Genomic DNA, 18,337 nt, shown 5'->3' on the forward strand with positions numbered 1-18,337 from the left:
TCCGTCTGCTTAGAATCTGTTAATGAATGGATGTCACCCAAGATTGACTCAATGATTAAATTAATCCTAGGTCTAAGTTGGTGCAGAGATATAGCAAAGATAAAGAAGTGAATAACAAACTCTATTAATATGACATACCATGAGCACCAATAATTGTAAGTTCTAGTGGAAATGAACAGTAGGAATGGGAGGATATATATATATATATATATATATATATATATACACACACACACACACACATACACACACACACATAAATAGTTTATTGCCAGTCTCCATTTTTTAAATGTCATTGTAGGTTGTTTTAAATCTTGATCAATTCCATCATTAAAATGGCCTAAGAAAACAATTACTAGTCATGAATGAAACAAATTTTTGGCTATACATGTTGATGTATGGCAGAAACCAACACAATATTGTAAAAAAAATTACCCTTCAATTAAAAATAAATTGTTTTAAAAAGTCAAACCGATCCAGATTTTGACATGTTACATGAATACAATGATATCATAGCTAACACGAAAAAAAAAAAAACAATAAATTAGTCTAAGGTGCTTTTCACAGTTGAGTAGTATTTAAAACATTAAGTTTGTAACTATTTCTTATAATCCTAAGCTAAGAGAATATATGCATTTTCCTGCTAGATGCATTCCATACTTCTTTAAATCTTTCATTTTTGAAAAGCTATATTCACAAGTAAAAAGTCTCCAAAGACTGCATTAAAAAAAAAAAAAAAACACTTGGTAAGGAAATGATGTAAGCAGTGACTAGAATTATGACATAGTGAAAATTCTTTTGCATCAGTAGTTACCACGGAGATGTAGAACCACAGCAACACACTTCATTTGGAGACCTGCCTAGCTCCAAGAGGTTTCTTCTTGAGTATCCTCTTTCTCCACCTTCAAAAAATCATATTTTTCTTTCTTATTTTTGTCCAGGTGTATATGGACCCAAGGATCTGGACTGTTACACCATATTTTATCACTTGGTTCCATCTACACATGCAGTATTTGAACCTGGAAAGTATTCTAAGTTTAAAGGTTTGGATTTAAAGATTTGAGCTATATTTAAGATACTTGATTTTAGTATCTGAAACAGTTAAGATAAATATCTGTGGTCCTATCATTTTAAAAGGGATCTAGTTAATTTTTAAAGCCTTCTAAGCAATATGAAGTCTTATTTGGCAGTTATCATAGATTGGAAATTAACTGAACTTGATCTGAGTGAATCAAATGACCAATAACTTGTTTAAATCATTCTTCACACTGTAAAATGAAGCTATCTTTATTTAATGAGTGAAGAGTGAACACTCAAAGCTCTACTCTTAACTTTCAATTTTTTCATTTATGAAAACAAATGATTATTTTGAAATGTAGCCATAAAACAATTTCAGTTAAGTAAATATTTCTGGAGAGAAAAATTATTTGATAGATTTTCCTAGGAATATTTCATCAGGTTTTGTCATTTAAAATCACTCAGCCATTAGAAAGAATACATTTGAATCAGTTCCAATGAGGTGGATGAAACTGGAGCCTATTATACAGAGTGAAGTAAGCCAGAAAGAAAAACGCCAATACAGTATACTAAGGAATATATATGGAATTTAGAAAGATGGTAATGATAACCCTGTATGCGAGACAGCAAAAGAGACACAGATGTATAGAACAGTTTTATGGACTCTGTGGGAGAGGGCGAGCGTGGGATGATTTGGGAGAATGGCATGGAAACATGTATAATATCATATATGAAATGAATCACCAGTCCAGGTTCGATGCATGATACTGGATGCTTGGGGCTGGTGCACTGAGACAACCCAGAGGGATGGTACGGGGAGGAAGGAGAGAGGGGGGTTCAGGATGGGGAACACGTGTATACCTGTGGTGGATTCTTGTTGATGTATGGCAAAACCAATACAATATTGTAAAGTAATTAACCTCCAATTAAAATAAATAAATTTATATTAAAAAATAAAATAAAATCACTGTGATTTAATTTGATTAATCTAAGTTTTCACTCCCTTTTTAGAAATATCACTTTTTGTGAAAGCCAAACTTTTTAGACATGACTGAACATGGGCTTGCATCTACTCTTACTGAAATGCCTCTTTTAACTCCACTGATCAGCGGAGATCCTATACATCAGGTAAGGGTAGTTTTGCTTTTTTTTTTTTTTTTTTCATTAAAACTGTTCAAATTTTTATTGAATTCAGTATTAGCTTTTATTTAGAAGAACTGTGTCACTTTTAATGATTGGTCACTTATCTTGTAAGCTTTTAGTCTTTTTATCAACATCTACTTATCTTCTTCTTAAAACTGCTTGAGTGATATTTAACCTCCTTTTGGGTGGATTTAGATTCCTTTGTAGCCTCCACTGGCTGGCTCAGAAGTCCTGGCAATGTGTCTCAAAGTTATACGGCCCAGAGTTTATTCTGTTGAATGATTTTAAATATGACTCTAAAGTAGATTCAATTTCATTCATACTCATTCATACCTGTAAGTTCAACTTGCTAATATTTAAAAGTATCATTTTGAGCAACAATGACATCTACCCACAGACTTGGTCTCCAGAAAGAAAGAGGGTGTGATTTAGATTTAGCATTTACCCATTTAAGATAATCTATTGAAGAAAAGTCTTATCTACATATGTAATCTAATTTCAGACTTAAATTTAAGAAAGTAGGGAAAACCACTACACCATTCAGGTATGACCTAAATCAAATCCCTTTTGATTATACAGTGGAAGTGAGAAATAGATTTAAGGGCCTAGATCTGATAGACAGAGTGCCTGATGAACTATGGACAGAGGTTCATGACATTGTACAGGAGACAGGGATCAAGACCATCCCCAAGAAGAAGAAATGTAAAAAAGCAAAATGGCTATCTGAGGAGGCCTTACAAGTAGCTGTGAAAAGCAGAGAAGTGAAAAGCAAAGGAGAAAAGGAAAGCTATACCCATTTGAATGCAGAGTTCCAAAGAATAGCAAGGAGAGATAAGAAAGCCCTCCTTAGTGACCAGTGCAAAGAAATAAAGGAAAACAATAGAATGGGAAAGACTAGAGATCTCTTCAAGAAAATTAGGGATACCAAGGGAACATTTCATGCAAAGATGGGCACAATAAAGGACAGAAATACTACGGACCTAGCAGAAGCAGAAGATATGAGAAGAGATGGCAAGAATATACAGAACTGTACAAGAAAGATCTTCACAACCCAGATAATCACAATGGTGTGATCACTCACCTAGAGCCAGACATCCTGGAATGTGAAGTCAAGTGGGCCTTAGGAAGCATCACTATGAACAAAGCTAGTGGAGATGATGGAATTCCAGTTGAGCTATTTCAAATCCTAAAAGATGATGCTGTGAAAGTGCTGACTCAATATGTCAGCAAATTTGGAAGACTCAGCACTAGCCACAAGACTGAAAAAGGTCAGTTTTCATTCCAATTCCAAAGAAAGGCAATGCCAAAGAATGCGCAAACTACCGCACAAATTCACTCATCTCACACACTAGCAAAGTAATGCTCAAAATTCTCCAATCCAGGCTTCAGAAATACGTGAACTGTGAACTTCCTGATGTTCAAGCTGGTTTTAGAAAAGCCAGAGGAACCAGAGATCAAATTGCCAAAATCCACTGGATCAAAAAAGCAAGAGAGCTCCAGAAAGATTTCTATTTCTGCTTTATTGACTATGCCAAAGCCTTTGTGTGGATCACAATAAACAGTGGAAAATTCTTCAAGAGATGGGAATACCAGACTACCTGACTTTGGCCACGTGATGGGAAGGACTGACTCACTGGAAAAGACCTTGATGCCGGGAAAGATTAAAGGCGGGAGGAGAAAGGGACGACAGAGGATAAGATGGTTGGATCACTGACCCGACGAACATGAGTTTGAGTAAACTCTGGGGGTTGGTGATGGACAGGGCAGCCTGGCGTGCTGCGGTCCATGGTGTCGCAGAGAGTTGGACATGACTGAGCGACTGAACTGAACTGAACTGAATGTGAAAAGGTCTCTGTTTTTCTTCAGAGCTTAAAAAAAATGAGCAAATATTGTACTTCTAGCTTATCATTTTGACATCACCATATCAAAAGCAGCCAGTATAAAAATGACCTTATTAAAATTAAAATTACTTTTTTACTAGATGGAGAGTTACCTGGATACCACTGTTGGAACACAGTGTACTACTAATTATTCACAAATGATGACTCATCCCAAGAGATATACCAGATGGCCTTCTTGTCCTCAATACTGGGTACAACAAGTATGTCTGAATTTTTCCTTCAGATAAGTTTAGTTTTCTGTTTTTTTTTTATTTTTTTTGCAGATTTTTTTTGAGGGGTGGAATTTGGTTCCTCCATCTCAATATACCTATTTCTTATTATCCTATTATATTAAGTTTTACTTGGGTGAGGGAGGACCTGCTCTTACATAGTGCCTAGTTGTACTCTACTCCTTGAGCATTTTCGACCCCAATTAGTGATTTTGAATATTTTTTCAAAAAGATAATAATGATTTTTTCATAGATTAATAGAAAATATGCCATTAAAGAATGGTTTGTTTCTAGATTATATTGGTGCACGTTAACCCTGGGGAGATCCTCACCATCAAGTCCAATGATGGGAGCATTCAAAATATTCAAGGTCAGTAAAAGTACATATGTTGTTTGATATCAAATAGAGGTGAATTTAAATATTGGTGTGAGATGATTTTACTAGTAATCTAATTCCCTAATATCCTTTTTCGCTTGAGCCATATTGAGTGCTCTTAAGTTTATATACTCCTCATCAGTTCAGTTCAGTTCAGTTCAGTTCAGTAGCTCAGACATGTCCAACTCTTTGCGACCCCATGAATCACAGCACAGTGGGCCTCCCTGTCCATCACCAACTCCCGGAGTTCACTAAGACTCACGTCCATTGAGTCAGTGATGCCATCCAGCCATCTCATCCTCTGTCATCCCCTTCTCCTCCAGCCCCCAATCCCTCCCAGCATCAGAGTCTTTTCCAATGAGTCAACTCTTCGCATGAGGTGGCCAAAGTACTGGAGTTTCAGCTTCAGCATCATTCCCTCCAAAGAAATCCCAGGGCTAATCTCCTTCAGAATGGACTGGCTGGATCTCCTCATAGGAGCATAATATCAACAGAACAACCAGGACTCATCTTGCTAGTGTTACTACAAACCTTCATGTAAAGTATTTATAAAAATTAACAATTAATTGAAGAATTCCATTTGAAAAGGTCCAGATTTTGGAACTATTCAAAGCCTTTGACTGTATGAACCACAATAAACTGTAGAAAATTCTGAAAGAGATGGGAATACCAGACCCCCTGACCTGCCTCTTGAGAAACCTGTATGCAGGTCAGGAAGCAACAGTTAGAACTGGACATGGAACAACAGACTGGTTCCAAATAGGAAAAGGAGTACATCAGGGTTGTATATTGTCACAAGTTGGAATCAAGATTGCTGGGAGAAATATCAATAACGTCAGGTATGAAGATGACACCACCCTTATGACAGAAAGTGAAGAGGAACTAAAAAGCCTCTTGATGAAAAAGTTGGCTTAAAGCTCAACATTCAGAAAACTAAGATCATGGCATCTGGTCCCATCACTTCATGGGAAATAGATGGGGAAACTGTGGAAACAGTGTCAGACTTTATTTTGGGGGGCTCCAAAATCACTGAGATCAGCCCTGGTATTTCTTTGGAAGGAATGATGCTAAAGCTGAAACTCCAGTACTTTGGCCACCTCATGCAAAGAGTTGATTCTTTGGAAAAGACTCTGATGCTGGGAGGGATTGGGGGCAGGAGAAGAAAGGGATGACAGAGGATGAGATGGCTGAATGGCATCACTGACTCGATGGACGTGAGTCTGAGTGAACTCCGGGAGTTGGAGATGGACAGAGAGGCCTGGCGTGCTGTGATCCATGGGGTCGCAAAGAGTCAGACGCAACCGAGCAACTGAACTGAACTGAACTGAAAATCACTGCAGATGGTGATTGCAGCCATGAAATTAAAAGACATCTACTCCTTGGAAGAAAAGTTATGACCAACCTAGATAGAATGTTGAAAAGCAGAGATATTACTTTGCCAAAAAAGGTCCGTCTAGTCAAGGCTATGGTTTTTCCAGTGGTCATGTATGGATGTGAGAGTTGGACTATGAAGAAAGCTTAGTGCAGAATAATTGATGCTTTTGAACTGTGGTGTTGGAGAAGACTCTTGAGAGTCCCTTGGACTGCAAGGAGATCCAACTAGTCCATCTTAAAGGAGATCAGTCCTGGGTGTTCTTTGGAAGACTGATGCTGAAGCTGAAACTGCAATACTTTGGCCACCTCATGCGAAGAGTTGACTCATTGGAAAAGACTCTGATGCTGGGAGGGATTGGGGACAGGAGGAGAAGCAGATGGCAGAGGATGAGATGGCTGGATGGCATCACCTACTCGATGGACATGAGTTTGAGTGAACTCCGGGAGTTGGTGATGGACAGGGAGGCCTGGCGTGCTGTGATTCATGGGGTCGCAAAGAGTCGGACATGACTCAGTGATTGAACTGAATTGAACAACCACTGATAGTTTTAGACTATCCTCTGATAGAAGACTGGTGAGTGCTTCAGACAACTTATTCATTCATACATTCAACAAGTATTTCATTAATGCCTAGCTTATTCCAGCACTAAGCTAAGTCGCTTCAGTCATGTCCGACTCTTTGTGACCTTATGGATTGTAGCCCACCAGGCTCCTCTGTCCATGAGATTCTCCAGGCAAGAGTACTGGAGTGAGTTGCCATACCCTCTTCCAGGGGATCTTCCCTAACCAGGGATCGAACCTGCTTCTGCGACTCCTGCATTACAGGCAGATTGTTCACCACTGAGCCACCTAGGAAGCCCATTCCAGCACTACACTAAACATTTAAGATAGAAAAATGTATAAAAATGGGGAAATTATTTATATATAACTATTAAAAGTTTGATATCTATATACATGTGTATATAGCAAGTGTGCAGCATACAGAATTATTTCAGTAGTAGTACAAAGTTAATAAATATTTACTTCATTTAAGATTTATTACTGGGGATTCCCTGGTGGCTCAGTGGTAATGAGGCTGCCTGCCAATGCTGGAGACAGATTCGATCCCTGGCCCCAGAGGATCCCACATGCCACAGGGCAACTAAGCCCATGCACCACAACTACTGAACCTGTGCTCTAGAGCTCGTGTGCTGCAACTACTGAAGTCTGCACACCCTAGACCTTGTGCTCAAGAGAAGCAATCACAATGAGAAGCCCACACACCTCAATTAGAGAGTAGTCCTTGCTTGCTATAACTAGAGAAAAGCCTGCACAGCAACAAAGACCCAGCACAGATAAAATAAATAAATAAGTAATAATAATAACTTTTTAAAAAGATTTACCACTAATTATTTCAAAGTGCAGTGATTGTTTCTGTTTTTATGCCAATTATTTTGCATCTGAAGGTGATTTTGAGCTATGTCTCAAAATGCTTTGAAACATCATTTAGCATTGGGTTCCATATGGCTGCTATATACAGTTTACCATAAACTCATCTTTATTATTTTCCCCCTTATTAACAGCTAATTACCATTCTAGGCCTTGAAAAAAAGCCACATATACTTTTACAACTAAACACTAATTATAATAATTTCAGATAAACAAAAGAATGATGACATATAAATGCCTCTATTCTGTGTTGTATTTTTATTTCCTATGTAGTGTGTCTTTAAGATAGTAAGAATACCTAGTATAAATATAAGGCATCACATGAGTAGCATTGGGTCCTTTATGTTATGTTGTTCCTCCCAAATTATTTCACTTTGCTAATATTAGTTAAAAGCCTTCATGTTAAAATTGATTTAAGTTTTTTATATAATATCACTATAAAATATATTTTATGATACAGAGTAAAACTTCTATTATTCAACATACAACTATGATAGGTGAGTAAAATGGGTAAGTAAAAGACAATTATGTGTATGTGCTAAGTCACTTCAGTCATGTCCGACTCTTTGCGACCCTATGGACTGTAACCCACCAGGCTCTTCCGTCCATGGGTTTCTCCAGGCAAGAATACTGGAGTGGATTGCCATGGCCTCCTCCATGGGATCTTCCCAACCCAGGGATCAAACCCATGTCTCCTGTGTCTCCTACATTGGCAGGCAGATTCTTTACCACTGGCACCACCTGAAAAGTGCAAAATCAATTATACTGGAAGTAAACACACTAGCTGTGTATTTGGACAAAATTTTTATGATATAAATTTCACCCAATCCCCATTATGTGCCTTGGTTATTTTTCATCATAGTGATGAATTTGTATTGATTTATCTGCATTCCTACCTAGTCTCCTATGTAAGTAAACAAAATACACTTTCAAAATGGCTGACTTGTTAACACTTGGAACTAGTTTCCACTGTGCAAAGTTAAATGGATTTTTTTTTAATTTATTTAAAATTTTATTAATAATAATTCTCTTTTAGGACCTGCTGATGTACCTTTGATGTCACCAAGTGGTACTTTGCCACCAATATATCTTCCTCCTGGTTACATGTCTCAGGTATACTACTGTAGCTTTCTTTGGTATTTAGCACTAGGCCATCATTTAACAGTTCTTTGTACATTACTGTATGATAAGAGAAATTCTAGAATACCATTTATTTATTCAATTTATTGTTATCATGAATGCTAAAAAGCAATTGCAGTGATGTTTAACCAAACCTCCCTAGCTCAGTTCAGTTCACTTGCTCAGTCATGTCTGACTCTTTGTGACCCCATGAACTACAGCACTCCAGGCCTTCTTATCCATCACCAACTCCCAGAGTTTACCCAAACTCAAGTCCTGTGAGTCAGAGATGCCACCCAACCATCTCATCCTCTGTCATCCCCTTCTACTTCGGCCCTCAATCTTTCCCAGCATCAGGGTCTTTTCAAGTGAGTCAGCTCTTTGCATCAGGTGGCCAAACTATTGGAGTTTCAGCTTCAAAATCATTCCTTCCAATGAACACCAGGGACTGATCTCCTTTAGGATGGACAGATTGGACCTCCTTGCAGTCCAAGGGACTCTCAAGAGTGTTCTCCAACACCACAGTTCAAAAGCATCAATTATTCTGCACTAAGCTTTCTTTATAGTCCAACACTCACATCCATACATGACCACTGGAAAAAGCATAGCCTTGACTAGACGGACCTTTGTTGGTAAAGAAATGTCTCTGCTTTTTATATGTTGTTTAGGTTCATCATAAACTTCCTTCCAAGGAGTAAGCTTTTATGGATGCAACCACCATCTGCAGTGATTTTGGAGCCCCCCAAAATAAAGTCTGACACTGTTTCCACTGTTTCCCAGTCTATTTGCCATGAAGTGATGGGACCAGAGGCCATGATCTTAGTTTTCTGAATATTGAGCATTTAGCCAACTTTTTCACTCTCTTCTTTCACTTTTATCAAGAGGCTCTTTATTTCTTCTTCACTTTCTGCCATAAGGGTGGTGTCATCTGCATATCTAAGGTTATTGATATTTCTCCCAGCAATCTTGATTCCAGCTTGACCTTCCTCCAGGCCAACATTTCACATGATGTACTCTACATATAAGTTAAATAAGCAGGGTGAAAATATACAGCCTTAACGTATTCCTTTTCCTATTTGGAACCAGTCTGTTGTTCCATATCCAGTTCTAACTGTTGCTTCCTGACCTGCATACAGGTTTCTCAGGAGGCAGGTCAGGGGGTCTGGTATTCCCATCTCTTCCAGAATTTTCCAGAGTTTATTAGAATCCATACAGTCAAAGGCTTTTGCATAGTCAATAAAGCAGAAATAGATGTTTTTCTGGAACTCTCTTGCTTATTCCATGATCCAGCAGATGTTGGCAATTTGACCTCTGGTTCCTCTGCCTTTTCTAAAACCAGCTTGAACATCTGGAAGTTCACCGTTCATGTATTTCTGAAGCCTCGCTTGGAGAATTTTAAGCATTACTTTGCTAGCATGCGAGATGAATGCAATTGTGTGGTAGTCTGAGCATTCTTTGGCATTGCCTTTCTTTGGGATTAGAATGAAAACTGACCTTTTCCAGTCCTGTGGCCACTGCTGAGTTTTCCAAATTTGCTGACATTTTGAGTGCAGAACTTTCACAGCATCATCTTTTAGGATTTGAAATAGCTCCACTGGAATTCCATCACCTCCACTAGCTTTGTTCGTAGTGATGCTTCCTAACGCCCACTTGACTTCATATTCTAGGATGTCTGGCTCTAGGTGTGTGATCACACCATCATGATTATCTGGGCCATGAAGATCTTTCTTGTACAGTTTTCTGTATATTCTTGCCATCTCTTCTCAATATCTTCTGCTTCTGTTAGGTCCCTACCATTTCTGTCCTTTACTGAGCCCATCTTTGCATGAAATATTCCCTTGGTATCTCTAATTTTCTTGAAGAGATCTCTAGTCTTTCCCATTCTATTTCTTTGCACTGGTCACTGAGGAAGGCTTTCTTATCTCTCCTTGCTATTCTTTGGAACTCTGGATTCAAATGGATATAGCTTTCCTTTTCTCCTTTGTTTTTAACTTCTCTTCTTCTCACAGCTATTGTAAGGCCTCCTCAGACAGCCATTTTGCTTTTTTGCATTTTTTTCTTCTTGGGGATGGTCTTGATCCCAGTCTCCTGTACAATGTCATGAACCTCTGTCCATAGTTCATCAGGCATTCTGTCTATCAGATCTAGTCCCTTAAATCTATTTCTCACTTCCACTGTATAATCAAAAGGCATTTGATTTAGGTCATACCTGAATGATATAGTGGTTTTCCCAACTTTCTTCAATTTATGTCTGAATTTGGTAATAAGCAGTTCATGATCTGAGCCACTGGAGAAGGCAATGGCACCGCACTCAAGTACTCTTGCCTGGCAAATCCCATGGATGGAGGAGCCTGGTGGGCTGCAGTCCATGGGGTTGCTAACAGTCAGACACGACTGAGCAACTTCCCTTTCACTTTTCACTTTCATGCATTAGAGAAGGAAATGGCAACCCACTCCAGTGTTCTTGCCTGGAGAATCCCAGGGACGGGGGAGCCTGGTGGGCTGTCGTCTATGGGGTCACACAGAGTCGGACACGACTGAAGTGACTTAGCAGCAGCAGCAGATCTGAGCCACAATCAGTTCCTAGTCTTGTTTTTGCTGACTGTATAGAGCATCTCCATCTTTGGTGGCAAAGAATATAATCAATCTGATTTCAGTGTTGGCCATCTGGTGATGTCCATGTGTAGAGTCTTCTCTTGTGTTCTTGGAAGAGGGTGTTTGCTATGACCAGTGTGTTCTCTTGGCAGAACTCGATTAGCCTTTGCCCTGCTTCATTCTGTACTCCAAAGTCAAATTTGCCTTTTACTCCAGGTGTTTCTTGACTTCCTACTTTTGCATTCCAGTCCCCTATAATGAAAAAGACATCTTTTTTGGGTGTTAGTTCTAAAAGGTCTTGTAGGTCTTCACAGAACTGTTCAACTTCAGCTTCTTCAGTGTTACTGGTCAGATCATAGACTTGGATTACTGTGATATTGAATGGTTTGCTGCTCTTAGCAACTAACAGAGATCATTCTGTCGTTTTTGAGATTGCATCGAAGTACTGCATTTCAGACTCTTTTGTTGACTATGATGGCTACTCCATTTCTTCTAAGGGATTCTTGCCCACTGTAGTAGATATAATGGTCATCTGAGTTAAATTCACCCATTCCAGTCCATCTTAGTTCGCTGATTCCTAGGATACCGATGTTCATTCTTGCCATCTCCTGTTTGACCACTGCCAATTCGCCTTGATTCATGGACCTGACATTCCAGGTTCCTATGCAATATTGCTCTTTACAGCATCGGACCTTGCTTCTATCACCAGTCACATCCACAGCTGGATGTGGTTTTTGCTTTGGCTCCATCCCTTCATTCTTTCTGGAGTTATTTCTCCACTGATCTTCAGTAGCATATTGGGCACCTACCGACCTGGGAAGTTCATCTTTCAGTGCCCTATCTTTTTGCCTTTTCATACTGTTTATGGGATTCTCAAGGCAAGAATACTGAAGTGGTTTGCCATTCCCTTCTCCAGTGGACCACATTCTGTCAGACCTCTCCACCATGACCCGTCTGTCTTCGGTGACCCTACACAGCATGGCTTAGTTTCATTGAGTTAGACAAGGCTGTGGTCCATGTGATCAGATTGGCTAGTTGTCTGTGACTGTGGTTTCAGTCTATCTGCCCTCTGAAGCCCTCTCTCAGAGCCTACAGTCTTACTTGGGTTTCTCTTACCTTGGACATGGGGTATCTCTTCACAGTTGCTCTAGCAAAGCACAACCACTGCTCCTTACCTTGGACGTTGGATATCTCCTCACGGCCACCGCTCCTGACCCTGGATGTGGGGTAGCTCCTCTCGGCTGCCACTCCTGACCCTGGACATGTGGTAGCTCCTCTCAGCCACCACTCCTGACCATGACCACTTTCTAGACTGTCTTGTAAATAATGCCTTATTCATCTAATAAATTTGGATCTCTTCATATTCATTAATACTTCATTGTTTTTGTTTGTTTCTATATATTTTAACCAGTCTTAATTATCTATTACAATTGCTACTGTAAAGGCTTCTGACAGTTGTGGGCATTATTCCCTAAAATTACTTAGTATTTTTAGTTCAGTAGTATTTCATTGTCAGTTGTCAGACTACAAGGGCACTTTTTTTTTAATTCATTTATTTATTTTATATGGAGGCTAATTACTTTACAATATTGTGGTGGGTTTTGCCATACATTGACATGAATAACCATGGGTGTATATGTCATGTGTCCCACCATCCTGAACCACCCTCCCTCCTCCCTCCCTACCCCATTCCTCTGGGTTGTCCCAGAGCACCAGCTTTGTGCACCTTGCTTCATGCATTGAACTTGCACTGGTCATCTATTTTACATATGGTAATATACCTCTCAATTCCATTCTCTCATATCATCCCACCCTTGCCTTTTCCCACAGAGTCCAAAAGTCTGTTCTTTACATCTATGTCTCTTTTGCTGTCTTGCATATAGGGTTGTCATTGCCATCTGTCTAATTCCACATATATGCTTTAATATACTGTATTGGTGTTTTTCTTTCTGACTTATTTCACTCTGTATAATAGGCTCCAGTTTCATCCACCTTATTAGAACTGACTCAAATGCATTCTTTTTTATAGCTGAGTAATACTCCATTGTGTATATGTACCACAACTTGCTTATCCATTAGTCCGCCAATGAACATCTAAGTTGCTTCCATATCCTAGCTGTTGTAAACAGTGCTTCAATGAACATTGTGGTACACGTGTCTCTTTCAGTTCTGGTTTCCTCAGTGTGTATGCCCAGCAGTGGGATTGCTGGGTCGTACGGCAGTTCTATTTCCAGTTTTTTTTAAGAAATCTCCACATTGTTCTCCATAGTGACTGTACTAGTTTTCATTCCCACCAACAGTGTAAGAGGGTTCCCTTTTCTCCACACCCTCTCCAGCATTTATTGCTTGCAGACTTTGTGATGGCAGCCTACAATGGGCACTTTTTAAAACTTCCTCAAATGTTTATCAAGTACCTAAAATGGGCAGAGGGCTTTGGCTCCTATAGAGATTAATAGGATATTACATGGCCTCAGAAATTTTACAATTGAGAATATGTCTTTTTCTATTGCTTGGCTGTGGAGATCAAGAACATAGTAAAGTCAATATGTGTATGTGTGTTTAGTCACTCAGTCATGTCCGACTCTTTGCAACCCCATGGACTATAGCTTTGCAGGCTCCTCTGTCCATGGGGATTCTCCAGGCAGGAATACTGGAGTGGGTTGCCATGCCCTCCTCCAGGGGATCCTCCCAACCCAGGGATCGAAGTCAGGTTTCCCACATTGCAGGTGGATTCTTTACCATCTGAGCCACCAGGGAAGCCCAAGAATACTGACTGGAGTGGTTAGCCTATCCCTTCTCCAGGGGAACTTCCTTACCCAGGAATCGAACTGGGGGTCTCCTGCATTGCAGGCAGATTCTTTACCAGCGGAGCTAACAGGGAAGCCCAAAAGTCAATATAATATGGTTTAATTCTAAATGGAATTATCTATTTAGGCAATGTCTAAAAAAAATATAAATGTATGTACCCTTTCATCCAGCAGTTCTACATTGTGGAATTTATCCAAAGATGTATTTTTATAAATGTGGAATAATAAATGTAACAAATAAAATGTAAAATGTAACAAATAAATAGCAAATAAAAGAATTATTTGTTATAATACTGTTTGTAATCACAAAAGGCTGGAAACAACCCACAAGCCTGTCATTGGAGGACTGTTGAAGTATATCCATCTAACGAGATAATGGAGCACTAAGCAAATAAGCAGCAATGCAAAAAAAAAAAAAAAAAAAAAAGGGGAGGGGGAAGCCCTATGTATGATATAGAAAGATCTTCAAGTTATATTTCTATGTGTAAAAAACAAACTACAGAATGTGCAAATAATGCTACTTGTATGTAATTTAAGGAGGAAAAGCAAGAATCTGTATCCTTATTTGCTTGTTAGGCATAAAGAAATTCTGGAAGTTTTCATAAGAAACCAAGAACAGTAGTAATCTACTGGAGGGAAATAAGGTTTAGGAGGGAAACTTTTCATGTATTTTTAATACATTATGGTTTTGAACCATGACAATATATTATCTATTGTCAAAAGTTACATTTTTAAAAAATGTACGGAAAAGGAAGGAATATGTTGCCTCCCGCTTGACATAGTTTTACTTCATTATTGGTGTTTGATCCTTTATGGTTTTAGAGCATAGAATAAAAATCTAAAACATAGTAGGAAAATTCTGATTTTTATGGATTCTAATATGTTTATGACTCTGTTTTCCATCTTAGGTGGTGGAAGAGAATGGGATTCGAAAAATTATCATTGTGCCTCAGACAATCGACTACTACATGACCACGTCTGCTCCTGCACAAGTATCAGACCTCATAGCACCAACTTTTATGTATCCACAAGCCACTCAACTGATATATCCCACATCTCAAGGGGAATTTCTGCCACCTTACATTCAAGAGCCTGTGCCGCAGCAACTGCCACCACCACCACTGCTGCCACCACCACCATTGCCACCACCACCACCACTGCCACCACCACCAGCAGCATTTATATATCATGAGCAGCATGGTAGTATATAATATTCTTAAACAGGAGATTTTTTAGTTTGTTAAAACTAACAGCTGTGGGCAACTATTAAAATTTTTAAAGTAGAAGACATATTTCAATAAATTGCATTTCATGCATATATATTATGATGGATAATAAGAGGCATTGGTTTATGTCTTATGCAAAATGTCCATAAAAAGAATTTTCTATAAATTTTTTGTACTTTGACTTAGCATGTAATTTATGATATTTATTTTACTGACTGGGTCTATAGAATCATATTGACAAATCATAAAGGAATGTTTTCATTATTAATGGCATACAGTGGTATTATAAAAGACACATTATAATCATCTTAAAACCTTAAAATTTGGAAGTAGAGTTACTCCCTAGGAAAATACTATCTGTATTTGCTCATGTTTTCTTTCTGTATACTTCAGTACATAATAAATACACACATTAACATCTGTATTAAAGCAAAGTAGACTTTTTTTAAGTAAAGCATGGTTTATGAGTGCTTTTGGTGGTTTGAAAAAGATTTAAAAGATTTTGAGATATGTAATTATTGTAATTATTAAGCAGTATTCATTATTCTTTTAGAAACCTATTCCCATGGGAGAGCAAATTATAACCAACTTGATGAAAGGGCTGGTGAAATGGAAGAACATATGAAGAAAGAAATGCAAGAAAGCCAGATTGATGGACACAAAAATAGCTGTATGATTACCAACACCTCACTGCTTTTGAACCAAGCTAATGATTTTTCCAATATTCCTGGTACTCTGAGCACTTACACTGTGGACTATGCTCCAAGCACCTGCACTGTTGACAATACTTCAAGCACCTACACTGTGGACAATACTTCAAGCACCTACACTGTGGACAATACTTCCAGCACTTACACTGTAGACAATGTTCCATGCACTTATACTACCAAAGACACCTTGAGTACCTGCACTGTGAACAATGCTCTGAACATTTACACTGCTGACAATACTCCCAGTACTGACACTGTTGACCACCCTCCAAGCACTTATATTACTGACAATACTCCCTTGAATTCTTCCATTGACCATACTTCTAATATTTCCACCACAGACACTGATCTGCACCCTTCCACTAGTGAAAATAATGTTCAGAGCCCTTCCAGCACTAATTATGCCTCCAAGACTTCCACCTCTGACAGCACTCCCACACCACCACCTATTGACAGTACTCCAAGCTCTTCCATTCCTGACAGTGCTCCCAATCCTCCCATCTCTGAAAGTGCTCCAAGTACTTCTGCCACTGATGTTGCTCTCAATATAGCCAATGCGACCAGCACTTCCAACACTGCTAGTGCTCATGTTGAAATTAGTCATGGAAACAAATGCTTCAACCCAGGAAGCGAAGACATCAAGCAGAAACCAGGTGGAAAACGAAGCAAGAGTCCATCATCAAATACTGCAGAAAAAGGTAAGGTGAGGATTTTGGTTCTGTCGCCAGTGAAGAGACATCCTAATGTTAGGAGTCTCAGGGCATTTTAAATATCTAGGGCCATTTTCTGCTTCCATTTCCGGTTGCCTTTTTTGTACCCTTACTTCCCAATTCTTAATAAAACCACAATTAGGCTGCCTTTTTAAATTATGGAGAAATGACCATCTTCATGCAAAACATGTCAGGTATCTTATATACATATCACATAATTGTTTCTAGTTATTTGCCAGTAAAACATTGAAAATTACTCTATCATCCTAAAAAGGTCACATGATTTTATTTAAACTGAGAACTTTAGTTCACCTTTTGTTAGAGTTTATTTAATTGCATACGTTTTAGACTGCTTTCTTTTTTTAAAACTTTTAATGTAGATTGCTAATAGGTGTTAGTAGATCTCTTGGTGATGATATATTTGTAGTTAGGTAATGGGCATCTACCTTTATCTTGTTTTTGCCAATGTAATATTTTTGGGGGGTTGTTTTTCTACTTTTAGAATGCAGAACAGAACGTGGAAAGTCTTGCTGTTTCAGCATTGAGAAACCTGTAGTAAGTAACTAAAGAGACTATTTAAGTATTTATTTTCATTTGCTTTGTCACTGTAAAACATGAAAATTCACTGATATTCTTCCCTGGCACAATTTTAATTTGAAGCCTTTACCTGGATATAATTTCATAATCTTCTTTAGCTGTTAAGTACATAAAGATCCAGTGTGGCATTGTTAAAGATAATATTAATAGCTCATTGTTTAGTCACAGTATTTAAGCACCTAATATGAAAAGAATGATATACTTAGCATCAAACAAGGTTTATGGAAAGATTACACCATAAATTACAAATTATAATTTTTAAGTATCCTACTTGAATTCTTGTTATTTGTTTTAGGTTTCCGATATTCAGACAAGCTCTGCTGTTATTTCATGGAAGACACATGGTTCTGAGAAATGCAATCATACTAAATCCCCTGTAACATTTGAATTAGCAATATCTAACAGTGGTAAAAATGGAGAATATATAAATGTATATACGTAAGTCTCTTTTTAATCATCTCTCGTTTCTCATAATTCAATTCAAATATGCTCTCTAAACCTTAGCTTATACCTAAGCTAAGTACTACAGATTTTTCTGCAGGTTTTTTTTTCAAGCTTTGGGTGTAATTTTCTACAGAAATAGTTTTATAAGTGGTGGTAGGTTGCCGGGTCAGTTCACAAAATTTGTTGAATCATAGGTATTTTAGAGCTGAAGGGAATCAGGTATCAACTGCTCCATTCTCTTCAGTTTACAGATGTCTTATATGACAAGTTTAGACTTGGGGAAGAAAAGAGTTCCTCTAATTCTCCCTTCTCTTCTTTCACTTAAGGAAGCATGATGGTAGGCCTTTGTGTACACAAGGGAGGAATTTGCATTGCAATGGAAATATAAGACTCGAGCTTTCCCGGGAATTTCATTACAGGCGCTCATTATAATGTGGAACTATGGTAGCATAAGGAGAAGGAAATGGCAACCCACTCCAGTCTTCTCGCCTGGGAAATCCCTTAGACAGAGGAGTCTGATGGGCTACAGTTCATGGGGTCACAAAGAGTCAGATATGACTGAGCAACTGAGCACTCAGCACATGATAACAGGAGAACGAGTTTAGGAAAGTGCTTAGAAGACAGAACCAGTACTAGAGAGAATACAATGGAGGATACAATGGAGCATAACCAAACACTTCC

At 38.5% G+C, this 18,337-nt stretch overlaps 1 protein-coding gene across 1 annotated transcript in view; it reads left to right on the plus strand.

Annotated features, from left to right (window-relative positions):
* The first annotated feature begins 2,064 nt into the window (after positions 1-2,064).
* LOC138071759 (fibronectin type III domain containing protein 3C1-like) overlaps positions 2,065-18,337 on the plus strand; it is a 55,930-nt gene continuing 39,657 nt past the window's right edge. The window contains exons 1-8 of the mRNA XM_068963193.1: positions 2,065-2,145; positions 4,142-4,261; positions 4,565-4,640; positions 8,485-8,561; positions 14,878-15,169; positions 15,749-16,603; positions 17,118-17,170; positions 17,508-17,650. Coding sequence (XP_068819294.1) covers positions 2,065-2,145; positions 4,142-4,261; positions 4,565-4,640; positions 8,485-8,561; positions 14,878-15,169; positions 15,749-16,603; positions 17,118-17,170; positions 17,508-17,650 — 1,697 coding nt within the window. The remainder of the gene's footprint in view (positions 2,146-4,141; positions 4,262-4,564; positions 4,641-8,484; positions 8,562-14,877; positions 15,170-15,748; positions 16,604-17,117; positions 17,171-17,507; positions 17,651-18,337) is intronic.

Source organism: Capricornis sumatraensis, chromosome X (assembly GCF_032405125.1).
Source record: "Capricornis sumatraensis isolate serow.1 chromosome X, serow.2, whole genome shotgun sequence".
In the NCBI taxonomy this organism is placed as follows: domain Eukaryota; kingdom Metazoa; phylum Chordata; class Mammalia; order Artiodactyla; family Bovidae; genus Capricornis; species Capricornis sumatraensis.